Here is an 18355-nt window from a genome sequence, read left to right on the forward strand (position 1 = left end):
GAGTTGTAGGTTAATTGCACTATAGTACATAATAGATGTAAAAAATACAATGTATATATAATAATATACATATATATGACACAGTGAAATAGTCACAATAGGACCTGGGGTATCTTAACAATCCTCAAAAGCCAAAGAAAAGTGAGTCTTAACTTGAAAGTTTGTTGATGTGATGAGTATCACACACACACACACACACACACACACTGATACTTTTACACAAGTTATTTAAATCGAGCTGAGTTGAAATGAAGCCACCGAGCAGAGCTTTGCAGCGACAGAAACTGAAGCCGAAATAAGACGAGAGAGGTGAGAAAAGTGGGAGCAAACTCCTACACAGGCACACGCTCGCTAACTCACAGGTTCAATGCAAAGTGTGTGGCAGAAAACGCTGCGCGGCTCTGACAAAAGGGAGCGGTGATGATTCTTCTTATTTTTCTCTTCTGCCTTATTCTAACTTCACATATCACACATGAGGAAATCTGCCTGTTTTTCCAGCAACGAGGAGAGAGTGAAAGACTGATGGTGATGATGTTGCTGCAGAACACGGACAGACTTGTTGTGTCAATGGAAACAAACGTGTGCCCTTTTGCTTTTGTAAAGCAGACACTTGAACGTGCTGTTCTCACGTGTGTATTTTGAAAATGGAACTCATTTTTATTTTGGTCATTTTTAATCACCAGAATCTTCCAACGCTTCTCTGCTGACCAACGCCGAGAAGATCGCTACCATCACCACCACGCACACACCTCAGTCGACAGAGTTGCGGTGAGAGATGCCGCACAGTTTCTCTAAAATACGCAACTAATTCAACTCTCTTTCGCTTTTCTTCATTCATTTTTCTCTCTCTTTTTTTTGAAATAAAGGAATAACTCAAAGTCTAAAGGAGCTCCTCCTCCTCCTCCCTCACAAATGCAGACACAGGTAAGAATCATCATCATCAATACATCAGTTACTAGCTGTCCGTCACAAACAGACTGAAAGTATAATCAGAGCAGAGGTGGATTGATTTTTGTAGGTTTTTAACCCTTTAACACCTAAGCCTCATTTTTTTTTTGCCTTCTTTTAACAATAAAGGGGTCAGAAAACTGTCCTGTGAGTAGGTGCTTTTGCCCATTTTTCCAGAATAACATTAAACATCTGGCAGTTATAAACAATTTAAAATGAAGAACAGTATAAAACATATTTGAAATAACATTTGGTTGAGTCTTACTATTTACTGTTCATTCTGCACATTACTTTTTTTATTTAAAAAATATAGAAGACACAAAATGCAGAGGTGGAGATAAAAACAAACCATAAATGGCTATTTAAGTTAAGCAATTTAGTGTATTATATGTTACTATTAAACTGCTGTTTTATCAGAAGAAGAAGAAATAATATTGGCATAAGAGGTGTGAATCTTTCAGAATCTCATGATACAATTGGGTCACGAAAATTGTATAAAAAAAATGATTCAGTGCTAATTTGAGGGTCTATTCTGCTGTTCTGTCGTCATGTGAACACAAAAGTAAAGCCAGGAAAAGCTTTAAAAGCATTTATTGTATGCTAAACTTACACAATCATCCCGGGTGTAACCTGAGACACACACACACACACACACACAGACGACTTTGGAACTTTTGAATCGATTTAGAATCTTTGAGAATAAGTATCACGATTTTCACGCTTTACACCTCTAATGGGCCTCATATATCTAATTTTCTCTCAATTTAAAGTGGACCAGGCAAAACTCAGTCTGGGTATTTTCAAATCAAGGTTGTGTTTGCACATGATGTATTTATTATGAACTGTTTTGTGCATAAAGTTATTCTTTCTGAACACAAACTGGCAGAAAACATTTTAACTTTTGAACCTTGAATTGGGCCTCCCTCTGCATATCTAGGGCATAAAACAAAGCAGCTCTATAATTTATTCATAGAAATCCATCCACATGAAGCTATGTGCAAAGGAACTTTTCAAAAGGAATTATAAATATTTTACCGTTATTTGAAGCTTTATTACAAATTTAAAACCCTTTAGATTTGTTGTTTTTTTGTGTGACATTTAAATAACAACATTTAAATAAGTCAGTTTCACATACAATACAATTTTGGACGGAATAAAGTAGGGAATCTTTGATGAATGTGGTCAGTTTTGGTCCAGCCCTTGTGTTGCCCTTGCTTAGTGATCTGTACCCAGCTCACAGGATAAAGCAACATTCATTATTCATGCCTTCCAATGGCATTGTAGTGCCATTGACATTTTTGTGAGTTTCTGCGGGACATCAGCTCGATTTGTCCCAACGTTTTGACTCCACTGCACCATGGATTAGTCATCCCTCCTGTCTCTTTTCCCCCGGTGACTCTCTTTATCTCGTCTTTTCCATCTCACAGGATGCTGAGTTCTACTCTGTGGACCTCGAGCGGGACAGCAAAGGTTTTGGCTTCAGCCTGAGAGGAGGGCGGGAATACAGCATGGACCTGTACGTGTTGAGACTAGCCGAGGACGGGGCTGCTGTCAGGAACGGCAAGATGAGGGTATGGAGCTCATTAGAAAGAAATTATCGCTGTCTTTTTCTTAAAAGTCATGTCTTCTATAAATCTTGACAGTCCACATTGCCCTTCAAAGTGAAAATGCTGAAAACACAAAAAAATACTTATTCAAAACTAAATCCCTTTAGACCTGCTTTTTCAACTTTTTAAGTTGCATATGTTAAAATGTTGAGTTACTTCAGAAGACTAAAGTGAATCTGCCTACTGTTTCACTGTAGCTGTCTCCTGTAAGTCAATTCAGTTTCTTCTGATGGATCTATACATTAAAGGAATACTTCACCAATTTGCATTTAGCTTTGTATTACTAGAATAGGGCTAGTTTTTTTGAAAGAATTGTGCTTCCCAACCTCGAGAAAGTCGAGAAAAATCTTCATTGGTCCGAGGCTTGAAACTGTAATGCTAATTCCACACTTTTTAGACCGACTCGTAGGGGGACGGGACCTTATTCCCACAATGTAAACAGTGTCCGCCATCTTTGCTAACAGTTATGCTAACAGGACCAAGTGTCACTGGTGGACACGTAACAAAGAAAAGAATGAAGATATTTCTCAACTGAGGTTGGGAAGCACATTTTTCACAAATACTACCCCTATTTTTACCCCTAGTAATACAAGCTAAATGCAAATTGTTGTACAACATTAAATATTTAGAAGCTAAATGCATTAATGACAAAGCGCTCGTAAAAGCTCACACTGGGTCGCTCACTTTCCCACAGTCAGTACAGGATTGCAATATTGTGTTAGTCCAACTAAAACTGGACTTTTAAAACGCAAGTTAAGATGTTTACATTTCTTACTCCAACTTACTAAGTTAAGTTACTATTACTACATTAACATTCAACTGGGCCCAAACTGGCAGAGGCCTGCACACGTGCCACAGTTCCAGTCCACATGCTTTGAGACGGGAAGAAGACGAAAAACATTCTGAACGTACAGTACATTTTTTGGACTGACAAGGAGACTGACTTTATGATCTATTAAATAATGGAAGTAGGAAGACATTGTATGGAACAAGTATGCTTGCAACAAGTGTTCCATCAATTACTAAATGAAACGACTAAACTAAACGATTTTTCAGCTTCTTAAATATGAATATTTTCTGGTTTCTTTGCTCCATATAACAAAGAAATCATTAAAACTCAATCATTTTGGTTTATGGGCAAAACAAGACATTCGCAAACATCAACATTTACAGGATCGATAAACTCCAACCACTGTTTTTCAACATTTTCTGACAAGTACTAGTAAAATAATTGACAGATTTTGAATTCTAGCCCTCATACCCAGGATGTTAGCTGTTAGCTGCCAGCTTAAATTTATCAACATAATAGGGTCAACACGTTAAACACCTAATACTAACAAGCTGAAAAGGGACATGTTACCAGCTAGTAAGTGGACACGCCTCAATTCATGTTCAATAAATCAATTCTTTGCTAGTACTTGCATACAAGGACAGTAGTCCAGTTAAACGCTGTAGTCACTTAACTGTGCATGGAAATGTGTATAGTGTTTATATTGTTTTCAGTATAACGAAAAGTACATGGGAAAAAAGCTACTATGGTTATTTTTTACAGCCACTTTCTTACAATGCAGCTTGTCTGTAGTTACTGCTGCCTGCCTCTGTGGGGCAATGTTGCTGTTCCTGTCTATGCACCATGTGGCAACCGGTCATGACATCATCTATAACCATGGTTCACAAACTACCACCAGTGGTGGTTGGAGGAAAATCAGAAATAATGTTCTGCTGTATATACAAGGATATGTGGTCAAAATCAAAAATGGGTCTTATCTGTCGCTCCATCTTAATCTAATGTCGCTATAGCAGTGTGTGAAGTGTATGTGAGGAAGAGGATGACTTTGCTCGGCCTATTTTCACCACTGTATTTTAACGTTGTTAGCTCATATTTTCTCAGGTGGTACTTGGTATAAAACGTTTGAGAACCACCGCTCTATAAGAATCTCAACTCCCGTTTTTGAAGCCTTGAGATTGTTTGTGCCATGTTGGTGTTTTTTCACAAACGGGAATTCGCCAGGTTTTGCAAATACTTTGATAATAACGTATAGCTTCTCTTTGGTTCAGGTGGGGGATGAGATCCTGGAGATAAACGGTGAGAGCACAAAAAACATGAAGCATTCGCGCGCCATCGAACTGATCAAGAACGGCGGTCGGAGAGCGCGGCTCGTCCTCAAGCGGGGAGATGGATCTGTACCTGAGTATGGTAGGTAAACAAAATGCCAATGTAAACACTCTCTTCATGTTCATACACTGCTAATGCCAGCATTGAAATCTTATTACTGGCGCAGAGCAGAATTAAGCTGCTTATCTGCTTACTGCACTGCAGGGACACACTGTTCATGACGGCCATTACTTCGCATGATAAATATTTAACACACAGATACTTTGATTTATTAATAATATCATTTAACTGCCTTCCGTGGATTTCGGCACAAGATTGAACCGTCAAATGTTATCGATCGATGACGAGATGGCTCCCACAAAAGCTTGCTCAGTGATTTATACACTTTAGAGTTTGTATGTTTTATAGTTTTATAGTATTATTTCCTCCCGAGAGTATTCTGCTGTGCTCATTGATTATTCCGTGTGCACAATTTGGAGTCGCATTGTTGGGCATTTTTGTTTCTTGTTTATCTGGGATCTAATTTCCGGACACTTCCCTTCCTCTCAGGTGGTTTCAATGGAAGCATGTTGGATTCAGTTGAAAAAAAAATAAAAAAGCTCAGTTTTTATGAACAAACGAGATGATTCTTCCTTAAAATTGGCAATGCTGCTATTTATACCTTTGTTAATTCAGGAAAAACCGAGCCAACGTGTTTACATTTAGCAGTGAAAACGATCTCATTCATACAGAAACAGAGCTTTTTTTTATTTTTCAGGTGAATACCATATACTTCTGTAGGTTGATCATGTATAAGATGTAATGTTTTTTTTGTCTTTCACTAGAAACACCTTAAAAACAGCCTCTTGTCTGTTTTATTTGTCCTCTGCTCTCTGTTCCTCCTTCCTTTCTCTCTGATTCTTTCTCGTCACTGGGCTCTTCCTCCTCCTCTCTCCAGCGATGATGGCTCCTCATCTCGCTGTTGGTACAATGAGGAATGACAAGATGGGAGAGCCCTGTTTCTACCTAATGGGCCAAAATCAAACCACGGTTTGTAGCCAAAAGTCTGTCCCAATCCACTCTCCCTGTCATCTTTTTTTTCCCCTTCCTAGTACATGCATTCCACTTTGTTTATTTGTGCGTGGGTGTGTTTACATGTGTGTACATGCTTCTTGTCTTTACCATGCCTGATTCTAACTTGTGTAACTCCCACACATGGTCGACTCCTCTCCCTCCACCAGCTTCAGACCTTTTTGTTAAGGGACTAATTCAATGCCAGTGTGTGTCACATGCTGCTGTCATTGCAACTCGTCTCTAATTTGGCAAACGTGCAGCCACAAACGCACTTGTTTGTTTGTTTCTGCTTTTTTTTTTTTGTTGGTTTGTTCTCCCCAGAGATGCACATTAAGTTGTTCACCATTGTGTCTTGAATGATTTCTTAGGTGCCTGCTGTGTCACTGATAGCCCCCACTGCCCTACACTAGCCAATGTGTTGCACTTGCTGTTGTTGCTGACATCACCTTATGTTTAAACCCGCAGCCTCATAGAGACAATATATTGAAGTGATATATCACTTTGAAAACAATTTATATATATATATATGTGTAGATCAGAGGTATCAAACCCACCAACCCCCCTCTTCCTTTAAACACAGTGTGTTTGCACTTTTACTTTGAAATTCTGTGAGATATCACCATGAATATCTTTAGTGCGATACCATGATGGAATGTTGTGTTATAATTGTGAGCTGTTTTAAGCTGACTAGATTTGTGTTTGACACCTCTGGTTATACACACATTTTGGTTTGAATTTCTTTGGATCTTCATGAGGTATATTTATGAACGAGCAGACGTGTATGCATGATTTCCATAAATTCTCTGCATTGACCTGCTGTCACGTCAATGCAAAAGCTCACCCGACTCAACGATGAAAGTCATGTCTGCTGAGCACAACGATGTTCAAGGTCTAGTGTGTAAGAATTAGTGACACCAGAGCTCAGTGAATGGAGGACTCCCTCGCTTACCCCTCTCTTTCGCATGTGCGCCAGAGAACTATGAAGGCCTTTGCATACCAGAAAGGATGTAAACAGTCACAGCCCTCTCCTGAACTCCCCTGCTCCCTGCTGTTTCCTACTACTTTCTTGCTGGTTAATGTTTCGGGTTTATGTGGGCAGAGCCATTCTTGCTTGTTTGCACAGTAAACGTCTGCTTCAAAATGCTGTGGCTGCAGTAGAAACACTGAGACAAGCAAGGCCCTCGGCTGTCGTACTTACGGAAGGCTTATTCTAATGTCACATCAACGGCAACATAAATAGAATTGAGAATCATTTGGATCAATGCATCCTTTCTGTTCACATCAAGTACAACAAGTTAGCAAAGGCGAGAAGAAAAATCGCTTTGTAGAAAAGAAGAGATGTCAATATCCATTGATGATGACGTGGTCTTTATTCTTAATAAAAAGGAAGTCAGGAAGTAAAACTTTACCACATCTGTCACTCAGTTTGACTACTTAAGGAAAATCCAGTTTGCTTGGATGGAACTCGCAATACCAAACATGCTACAAACATACACAGATATTCCTTGCATTTATAGATAGATAGAGCTTTCACATCAGCACGTTTCACTAACTGTCCATGAGTGTTTGGATGAGTAATGCCGAGATATCGGTTGAAGTGTCACTTCAGCTCCATCTCACACTGCAACAACCTTTGTGACCAGGTGTGCAGGGTCTTTAGGCTACGGAAGCGAAACAATTTTTATTTTAAAGTGATTACAGGCTCATACAAACTACTTATGGGTAGTAAATACATCTGTGCTAAATGTTACACACTGGACCTTTTAGGTGTTCTCTCATGCCTGCTCCTTTTGTGAGGTATCTCTATTCAACACAATTCTTCTCCTTTTTCCTCTCATGTAGACGGCAGCAATGACGGGCACCCTCCCTCACCCGGGGCACAAAACACTCCGGAAGTGAGAACGCTGCCATCCAACAGCCGATATCACACCTCATTGGAGTCCAGTTATCCACCAGACCTTCACAAATCATCACGCCAGGAGGAGGCTGTGCGTGGCCGAGACGGGGACAGGAACAGGGACAGGGCTGGGTCAGATCAGATGGACTACCAAGGCCGGCAATTTAACCCCAACCATCATCACACCTGGAATAACAATCACAGTAAAAGTTCCCCGCGACAACAGTCTCCAGACAACAGTAACAGCAATAGTAGTGGCAACAAGAAGAGCCGAGGCCGCAAAGTCAAAAAGTCTGACTCCGAGAGCGGCATCTCTAAACTCCTAAAGACTCTGAGGAAAGACAGCTCGGGGAAGAAGGCTGCCGCTGCTGAGAAACTGAGGGGACGAGAGCTCTCCAGCAGCAGTTCTACTTTGGATGGGAGGTCTCGGCTGCAGCGCCGCGGCTCCCTTGACCGCTCACCAACCCGAAAACGTGCCTCGTCTCCCGATCGCCGGCGGGCCAAGTCGATGGACCGCAGGGCCGAGCGAGCACAGCGGGACCGCACGCCTGAGAGGGAGAACGACGACGGAGGGTTCCTCGCGGTCACTCCCGAGCGCAAGTTATACGAGCGGAGGCTCCTCAAGGACTCGCAGATGGCTGGGCGCATGAGTGAGGCCACGACCCCCGAGCGCAGCAACAACTACGGAGACACCTCATCTCTTTCCATGGGTCGCACACATGACAGAACCACAAAGAATGGCAACCTCTTGAGCGACTCCTCCTCAGAGCGGAGGGAGGAGAGACTTCCGATGAATGGGACGCCGGATAGACGATACAAAATGGAGCGGGACTCTTCCCCCGACAGCACCTACAGCAGGGAGGAGCTGAACTATGCAGCAGCACCCAGACTGAAGGACTACTACAGCATGATGAAGAACAACGCTCCGCACAACAACGCTGCCTACAACAACGCAGGCACCAACAATAACGCAGCAGCAGGCCACAGCCCGAGCCAGCTCCCTGAACCCAAGAGAAGGCTGTACAAAGAAAGCTCCAAAGACCTCAGCATCTAGAGCAGAGCAGAGATCCTCCCCACCCCCACCCCCCCTCGCCACTCTCTCCTCTATCTGTGCAAACTATGTACCATACACTGGAATTGTACTTCTGAGGATACTGACTCTTGTGCTTTATTCGGTTGACTGATCTATTGATTCATTTGATTGACTTAACGATTTGTGATTCCATCCAGAGATTCATAAAAACAGCAGGAGTACAATCCTTCTCTCCGCTCATACAGGTTGATTTGTCATCGTTCCGATTATTTTGAACATAACAGGTTGTTGTACTATAGTAAAGGTATTGTATGTGCCTGCATATGAAATCAGTGATATTGCTTTTTTTGTAGGCATTGCTGAATCTAAATATTTTGTTCCCTCAGAGGTATGAAACATGCTTCCAGTTGTGGTAACTTCTAACGACTAAACTTGTTTTCAACTCGTTATGTGGATATTTTTTTTCCCATTCCTGAATCGCTTTACTGAACAAACTATAGCACAAGACACTGGTGGCTCACAAGAGCTGTGAAAATCTCGTTGGACTTGAGGCAAAATGTCAAAAAAAAAAAAGAAAAAAGAATTAAGATCTGATGGTTACATCTAGGAGTAATAATTATATAAGTAATATATTACTTTTTTTGCTCACTATTTATTTTTTAAATTGGCACATATCTCAAGCAAGCGTCGTTGAACGTTTAAGGACCAAGGTAGAAGTGTACACTGTACCTGGGAAAGCATGCTGTATGTTTACTTGTGTTGCATCCATGAATTGTGTGGCAGCTCACCGCTCTTTGCCTAAATACACCAACACAGAAAACTAGTCAACTGATACGAAAACTGGCAATGGTATCATTAGTTTCCACCATAGACCGTATATGTGGACATAGTCTTCTGGTTTTTCAGGGTGCGGCCAACAAGGCTCCACTGGTTGCAAAAATAACTCTGTTTCAAGTTTCAAGAACCTTTATTATCCCCTAGGGGCAATTAGTTTTCACAGCCAGTAGAAACAAACACAGCAGATCACAGAAGGTCATAGAAAGGTCTATGGGAAAATTAGCTGCTTTTTCTCATTTTCCTGGTTGAGTTAATGGTCTAAATCACTAGTTTTAGGTCTTCTTCAATAGAACGTGATGTCAGTGTTGTAAATTATTAAGTTTCCATTTAGATTTAAACGGATGAAAAACACCATGGACACCATGTAATAGACACTTTGTACCGTCCAGTAGATGCTCGGTTGCAGGTGACGACTCAGATTTAAAAACTGACATGGTGCTAACCTTAAGGCTTCAAAACGGGGTTTGTTTTGCAAGCAAAAGACTACACCCACGTTTTATATATGGTCTATGATCACTACCAATGATACCATTTTACTACTTGCTTGGAGTAGGATTATAAAAATTGGACTACTGTGGTTCTTTATTCAGTGTGTACTGATGTAGGAGGTAGAGGGACTTGACTGGCATTCAGCTACACACAGTACTGTTCTGGTAGAGTCTCAGTTGTGGGGAAATGAGTTTTTTGCTCATCTAAATGAAGTACTTGAGTCTGAATTGAGTCTGCATTATGCCACGACACCAGCTTGAAGCTGCCATAATGTAATTTTTTCAAAAATCGGAAAAAGAAAAGAAAAAAGATTTAAAGCCTCTTCACACCTATAGTCCACCAGCACAGGTATTTTCACCTTAGGCCTTTTCTTAGGACTGGGGTGAAGGTGTGGACAAATTTGGGTTTGACAGCACAGCTCCACTTGTTAAAAGGTCCAGTCTGTTAGAATTAGTGACATCTAATGGTGAGACTGTAGATAGCAACAAGCGGAGGACTCCTCCGCTCTCCCCTCCCTTTCCCAAGCACATCAGGGAACTACGGTGGCCTTCACATACCAGAAAGGATGTAAACACTCTTTTCATAACTCTCAACTCTTCTGTCGTTTCCTTTGTCTTCATCGGTTTATTTAGGTGGAGCCGTTCTTCCTTCTTTCCGTGATAAGTTTCTGCTTTAAAACAGGAAAAGCACACACTGGCTGATTTGTCTGTTCTGGCTGCTATAGAAACATATCAGTGTAAGACGGCATCTTTTGTAAAACAAGACCCAAGTACATATAAAAGTCTTATTCTGAGGCCTAGTCCATACATTGGTGGATATTTTTGAAAATGTAGCTGTCGGCGTGTTACAAACAGTCCCTGAAAAGGTTTTGATAATCTCCATTTACTCCAGTTGTAATGTTACAGTGTCTCTTCTGTCAGTATGCGATGTCACCACATTTGTTTACATGAGGCAAGTTATGAAATGGCATCTGAAATGGCCAGACCTCTGCTAGTGTTTGCATCGCTTAATAGACTTTCTAGCTTTCAAACTATCAGTCCAAACAAACAATTCTCCTTTTCCTGCAGTGCACCATTGTTGTTTACCTACTCTTCTCTCTTCTGATTGGCCAACAAGGCTTTACAGTTAAAGTTATATCACCGCCTGTTGACTCGGCTTGCTTTTGACAGGACCTAACGTTGGGTTTTTGTGTTTACACATGTGCAACGATGTTTTTGAGGAACTTGTTGAGGGAAAAGGTTATTTTTTTAAAACTGGGGGAGGAAATCTTTGTGTGGACTAGGCCTAAGACAGTGACACAAAAAAAATGAGATTATAGATTTATACTGGGGCTGTCAGTTATTCTTCGAAATTTTACATGATTTCAAACGTGGGATTCACAGTTAAGTTCACATATGAACTGTAGGTACCTGCTGAACAGGTATGCAGCCATCTCATAAGCACCTAGTTAAGTAGTACGCCTTAGAATCCAGCAGAGGGCACACATCAGGTTTGTCAGCAGCAGCGACAGCATGTTGGAGTTGCAAGCCTACAGTACTCCTCTCTCTGCAAATAGCAAGCAACCCCAGGCTTTGGTGGAGAGACATGGTGTCCACTGAATAACCGCATATAATCTAACTTGACACTCTCTGTAAAATGGTTCATAAAAGTCTGCGTGTGCCAGGATTCTGTCATACTATAAATAAAAAGAGCGCCACACTCGATGGAAATCAGGTTGACAGATTTGTGTTTTTGGCAAATGATATCAGAAATGTAGTTGGGTCTTGACTATGAGTCAGATGTTTAAACATAGTAACAATGTAAGATAATTCAAGTTGAGTCAAAAGCTGTCGGAGCTTCCTGCTGTTGTCAGTGATTTCCCGTTAAGGGAGTGTTAGTGTTTATTCCACACTACTCTGATGAGTGCTGTATATTATGAATACCAGCAGCACTGTTAATAAAGTAACAATTATTAAAATTGTCAATAAAGTAATGACAATGGTGACGTTTGTGGTGTAATAGGCAAGCGACGATGGCGGCTCATTTGGATATATTCGAATGAAGTACAGATCGAACTTTATCTTTGGAAAAGGTGACGGACCTAACTTGTACTTACATGATGGGGTAGTATATTAAATTTCTCCCAATAAATCGTCCTAAATGTTACAAACTGGATTCTTTTTGTAGCACCTGTTTGGGTGGGATGACTTGTTGAAGTGTTGTGCCATCACTCTTGTTGGTACTTTCGACTTTTGCGACATCACGAGTGCCCACAATAGTTCAATTCCAAACCAGAACAGGTCTAAATAAGCTTGAGTAACTAAATGAAAACCACTTTGTGGGTGTGCAGAGGCTTTAAAGTCAAACAAATGTGTAAATTACCCCTGTGCAAGCTGCATGTGTAAATTGAACTGTAGTTTAACCACGTTATCTGATAAGTCTGAGTGAGAATAAATGGAAAAAGGAAAATGCACTGTAATCCCACGGTAACTGTTAACCCTGTTCTCATGTTGATGATTTGTGCACCGACCACCTCCTGGGTTCTGACACAGAATTGATGTATTTCTTTGTGTTGGTCTAACATATGGAGAGTCCTGGTACAGGAGGCGACCAATCTGCCATGCTGAGCCATGCCGTCATCCCACTGGAGTCTAACTGCTGCTTTATAATGTGTTTTGTGTGTATTCTCTGTTTTATGTTTCATTAAAATGAACTAAAATATATTGGATAAACCACAACAAATGCATTGTTTGATCACTGTTGTTGCCATGGTACTGTATTTAACAAAAAAAAGACTTAGAAAAAAAAGAGAAATACATTTAAGAAATGAATCTGTTGTCCATCAACAGGAGATAAATTAACTATTAGGAACCCGTAAATAAAATAAAATGTTGCCTTTTTCTTGTACAAAAGAGAAATTTATGAAGAACCTCAGCAGTGAGGAATGTGATATTGTGTTTATATCTCTGAAATGGACCTGATGATTTATGGGAAATGTGTTGATTGACTCTGGATCAGGTATGTAAAGACATTTAAAAAAAAAAAGAAAAAAGAAGAAGAAAGACTTGTCTTTGGATCTCTCTGGATGGTTAGCCTGCCTTTGTATTATAAAGCACTTGTATGCAGTCTGTGTTCTTCAAGCATTATTTCTTGCAATGTGCTCCGGACATAAAGCTGTCTCTGTGTTGATAAAAAGCAGTACATGTATATGGGCCAATCTTTTTTGTTTTGTTTTGTTTTTTTTGTTTTTTTTTATAAAACTATGCATATACAGTATAAATACTACATTGTTCATAGCTTTATTTGACTCATGAAGCTATACATAACATTAGTCTAAGTACAAGTAGATGTGGACTTATCCAGCTTCTTTTCCTTGAGATGGATTACAATGTATATGTAGCTATCAAAAGAAGTCTGTGAATGCTATTTTTATTATCAAATAAAGTTTTCCATACAAATTCAAAAGGTTTCCTATCTCCTCATATATCTTTACAGTAATGCCTCAGGAGAGGTTTTTGCCTTTGTCAGCTTTTTTCTTTTGATCGTGTGTGTGTGTGTGAGAGAGAGAATTTTAATAGGCAGCTCAGGGCTGTTTTATTCACAACAGGAAATTCTTGATACATATTAAAGTGGCAGCTGCCAGCTGTACTGCCTTTATTCTCTACTTTGCAAAGGTAATTAATCATATTTGTAGAACACATATTGTCCGTACACATGTACAACTATAATAACTCATAATTATGTGCAGTGTCCCTTTATTAGCAATGTATCAATTGTTATAAGGCACATACTGGTAACATATGGCCCACGTCTAGTTGACAAGAGACAGATTAATTTTGTGATATTAACATTAACAGAAAAGTTGCCTTTTTTTAAATATAATTTTTTGGATCAAGGGTGGTTTGTTTCAAATTCTAAGCTCTATAAAAAGTTAATGCAAAGCTGCAATTAGTCTACAGCTCATCAAAGGTTTCAATAACCTGCTTACATTTGTATCCAGTAAAAACTCACGTGTCCTGTCCCCTACTAACACTAAACAATTATTTGACAATTAGTTGTCAATCAAAACAGTTGTCATCTCGAGTGAGTGGTGTTGTGAGACGGTCAGCAACAATGACCACGACAGCTGCTCATACAAGTAAGACGCCAAAAAACATACAATTTTCACGACAAACAGGAAATAGTTTTGTTTCACGAGTTTGTTTCAAGACTGTCAGATAAATATTTAAATAAGATTTGATAAGAGTGGACCTGTGGAACCAGCTCCCAATGATAGTTCAGGAGGCGGACACTCAAGTTAGACTTAAAACCTTCCTTTTTGATAAAGCTTATAGTTGACTGCTGGGGGGAATTCCTGTGGCACACTCACACTCGCTCTCTCACACTCGGGGTATTAATATGACTTCATGAGTTTGTATTTTGTTGTAGTTCCTTGTTTTCACCAGCAGGGCACACATTACTCACACACAAGCACTGCTCACGGTCATAGTTCCTTTGTTTTTTTCCCGGCTCGGCAGTTTTTTTCTTTCTTCACCGACACCGACGAGAGTAGACACAGTACGGCCGAGATAGAGAGCAAGTTAATGTCAATAAGCAGGTTTTTTAACTTTATTTTTGAGTTATCGATGCTGAAAGCTAGCGCACCTGTGAGAAGGTTTTTGGTTTTGCCCGACACCGCAGTTTTATCGTGTTTTTGTCGAGGAAAACTCCGGTGAGCATAGCATGCTAAGCGCTGCCAACCACGGCTAATTACTCACTCATTTCATGAATATATCATTATTATTTGACTTTATGCTTCTGAGAAATTTTTTAAAACCAATCGGGCGTATATGAGACTGTGTTGAATTTGAGAATGTGGTTAATTGTGTATTTCTGTGTGGATAATTGTCTGTGCTAATCGAACTAGTGCTATGTGTTAGCAATACAACGTGTGCTGTTGCTATATGTTAGCTAATGCTACAAAGCTAAACGAGTTGGTTTTGTGAGTTAAAACACATGTAGTTGTGTGCATTTGAGTTATTGAGAGACAGTAATTTGATGAATCATTATCATGTGATTTAATTAATAATTTGTGTGCACTATGCGGTGGTATAAGTTAAGAACATTTAAAAATAATTCATGTACATCATTTTGTGTGTGTGGGCTGTTTAAAAATTTATTTTATATCTGTATATGAAACATTGTCAGTGGGAATGGTTCACGTTGATTGAATTAAGATAAAACAATTATCAAAATAATTTAAAGTTAATCATTTTGGTTTGTGGACAAAACAAGACATGACAAAGACCGATTAACATTTTTTAAGGTTTGATGATATTTTATGGACCAAGTGTCTAATCGATTAATGAATAATCGTTAGTTGCTCTAGAATTATACATGAAATATATGTATATATATATTTGTTTGAGTTGAAATAAGGTCTTAGAATAAACTTTAAAGAACACAAGTATGCTCTTGGCCAATTTCATTTTGTCAAAGTAGCTCTTGAAGAGAAAAAGTTTGGAGACTCCTGGTCTACAGCCTCACTGAGACACACCTGAGATTGCAATGTTTCCTTGATGCATCTCTTGTATGAACACAACATCAGATCTTGTGTTTATGTTGGACTCTTCTTATGAAGTGGTTTATTTAACAAAAACAGTACACTCTATGCCTGATATTCATGCTCTCCTAAGATTGCCATATTTCAAATATTAATAGAATACATTAGTCAATAATCTTTGTAAGGCCTGATCGTGCAACCACAGCAAGAAAAAGATTTAAGGTGCAACATTAAAGCAGCGAGTGATTATTTTTTTCCTCAGTCCTCAGCTGGAGCTGGAGTTCAAACTGCTCAAAGAGCATATCTGTATTCCACAAAAGATCCTTTCCTGTGTTGGTTGCCATAGCTACGCATGAAGGTCATTACGGGAGGGATCTTGAGATAATATTTGTTAGTGTGGCACAAAAAGTGAAAAGGATCAATCATGTCACAGCCATCCAGCCTTAGCATCTGTTGTAAGTCACTTTGGATGCAAGCATCTGCTAAATGACATGTAATGTAATGCATCAGCAAAACAAGGACTCAACGATATTATATTATATGCATATATGTATATATGTGTGTGTGTGTATATACATATATGTATGTATGTATGTGTGTGTATATATATATATATATATGTATGTATGTGTGTATATATATATATATAATATATATATACTGTATATATATATATATATATGTGTGTGTGTGTGTGTGTGTATATATAGGTACAAAAACATGAAAAGGTTAATTGGGCCCTCTAAATTGACCATAGGTGTGAATATGAGAATGAATGGTTGCAAGAATATTTTGATCCATTTCTCTGTTCTACAAATTTAGTTTTATTATTAATAATAGTATTGTTGTTGTGTTTATCATGACTTATTTATGTAAGTCTTTACTCTAACCCATGACTGCAGGTGAGTAGTTCTCTAACCTTGCAGATGAGGATTTGTTTTATCCAATAAGTCTTTGTGCATGTTAACCTTCAGTTAATGTGATAATTCTTCAGCATGAGATAAAGTTAGATGATGTGCCAAGTATTATTCAGCCCTGACTAATCATATGGGTCATAATCTCACAGTTAGGACAAACTAAGTCCAAGGTGACCTGTGATTGAAAGGAGATTAGTGTATAAATCCAAATACCACTATGAAAGAAGATGGGAACCTTTTGTACCACTCTCTCTGTAACTATCTAATAACAAAAAGGCAGAAGTTTCTCCATAATATAAATTGAGTAGGTCATTCACTTCATTCACATCATTTGATTAAATAAACTACAGTCATGTGGACCTGCCAACCAAATTGCAAGAAAAACATGAACAGGATGCCATTTGCAAAGTGCGTTTTATTTTACGTTGCCTTGATTACATGCCTCTACTTTCAAAAATAAGCCAATATCATATAGGATCCAACTGTAAAAGATAACATTTTTCCCCTTTAACTCATAGGAAAAAAATCATAGACTGTTAAGTTGGATATTCTGTACATACAGGAACAACTCTGTAATGGGCTGACCTTTCCTGTAACTGTCTTTAGGTTTAAACAACTTTGTTTGTAGAAATACAAAAAAGAAGTTATTTCTGTGGACATTAGCCTTCAGTCGTTTCCCGAGAGGAGCAGAAGTCTTCTTCTTGGATAGTGGATCATGGAGCCTTTGGTAGATGGCCCTATTATGCTGGTGACACAGAGCTGGAGGAGGCAGAGGAGGCTTCGGTTTTGGAGGTAGTAGTGGATCCTTCCTCTTCCTCGAAAGGATTCTTTCCACAGCACAAGGTGGTGATCATGCAGTGGCGGAATTGCTTGTTCATGAAGATGTAGATCAGAGGGTTGTAGATGGAGGAACTCTTGGCAAAGAAGGCGGGGATGGTCATGAAAAGTGGGCCGAATTCAGAACCCTGATTTGAGAAGATGTACCAGGCCACACCTGCATAGGGGCACCAACATATCAGGAAAGCGATAACCATGATAACAACCATACGGGTGACTTCCCTCTCAGCCCTTTGGGTGGTCTCAGACTCCTGCTGGGCAGCAGCAGCCTCCTTGACAGCGCAGAGCAGTCGGCCATAGCAGAAGAACACGACAATCAGTGGGATGAGGAAGTGGCAGACGAACATGTAGACAACAAAGGATTCATTGTTGAAACCTTCTGCACGGGTGTAGTAGTCAACTCCGCATGAGCACTGCATGCCCTCAGGGATGTAACGGGACCAGCCCACAAGAGGGGGAACGGCACAAGCACTAGCTGCAAACCAGGTGAAGCCCAAACCCATGATGGCATGATTCTCCGTAAAGCGGAAGTTGCTAATGGGCTTGCAGACAACCATCCACCTTTCAACAGCCAGAACGACCAACGACCAGAGGCCAATTTCACCTCCGAGGGTAGCAAAGAATCCTTCCAGGTTGCAGCCAAGACGACCAAGAACGAAGTAGCCATGCATAGAGGTGTACATCGTTGTGGTGAATCCTCCAAACACCATGAAGAGATTAGCCACAGCCAGGTTGAGTAGGATGTAGTTTAGCGGGGTTCGCAGCTTCTTGTGTTCGATGGTAACGTAGAGAGTGAGGAAGTTGATGGGGAAGCCGAGGAGGATGAGCAGGAACATGTAGGCGCACAGGGCAGCGTAAGCTGCCGGGTTGACAAGGTAGTACTGAGGATATTCATAAGGACTCCGGACAATGCCGGTAGTGTTGAGCATAGGGATATAGAAATATGGTCCCTCTGTGCCGTTCATATTTGCGGCTTGCGGTGGCGATCAGCCCTTCTGTGATGTTTCTTCTGGCTGTTCAAGAGAGATGGAGGAGAGGGGCCTTGCTACAAATGGACCCAGTTGGCCACAGTCGGGCTTTTAAAAAGGCACACCTTGGAT

The 18355-nt window shown here is 40.1% G+C and overlaps 2 protein-coding genes across 19 annotated transcripts in view; one reads left to right on the plus strand and one right to left on the minus strand.

Annotated features, from left to right (window-relative positions):
- Positions 1-9237, plus strand: part of LOC131469025 (membrane-associated guanylate kinase, WW and PDZ domain-containing protein 1-like) — a 114507-nt gene extending 105270 nt beyond the window's left edge. For 16 of the 18 annotated variants that reach the window (XM_058643828.1, XM_058643827.1, XM_058643830.1 and 13 more), the window contains 5 exons: positions 684-768; positions 867-924; positions 2376-2519; positions 4614-4752; positions 7567-9237. In XM_058643828.1, coding sequence (XP_058499811.1) covers positions 684-768; positions 867-924; positions 2376-2519; positions 4614-4752; positions 7567-8675 — 1535 coding nt within the window. In that variant the 3' untranslated portion in view covers positions 8676-9237. Of the gene's footprint in view, positions 1-683; positions 769-866; positions 925-2375; positions 2520-4613; positions 4753-5608; positions 5701-7566 lie in introns of all 18 variants that reach the window. The other 2 variants (XM_058643844.1, XM_058643846.1) reach the window with 1 other exon arrangement.
- A 7578-nt stretch (positions 9238-16815) lies between these two features.
- Positions 16816-18220, minus strand: LOC131468326 (rhodopsin). The gene has a single exon (XM_058642421.1). The coding sequence runs from the start codon at positions 18218-18220 to the stop codon at positions 17159-17161; it is 1062 nt and encodes a 353-aa protein (XP_058498404.1). The 3' UTR covers positions 16816-17158.
- Between the last annotated feature and the right edge of the window lie 135 nt (positions 18221-18355).

This window comes from Solea solea, chromosome 11 (assembly GCF_958295425.1).
Source record: "Solea solea chromosome 11, fSolSol10.1, whole genome shotgun sequence".
Taxonomy (NCBI): Eukaryota; Metazoa; Chordata; class Actinopteri; order Pleuronectiformes; family Soleidae; genus Solea; species Solea solea.

Excerpts from the sequence above, each read along its gene's own strand:
- LOC131468326 (XM_058642421.1), bottom strand. The coding sequence starts at position 18,220 with ATGAACGGCACAGAGGGACCATATTTCTATATCCCTATGCTCAACACT.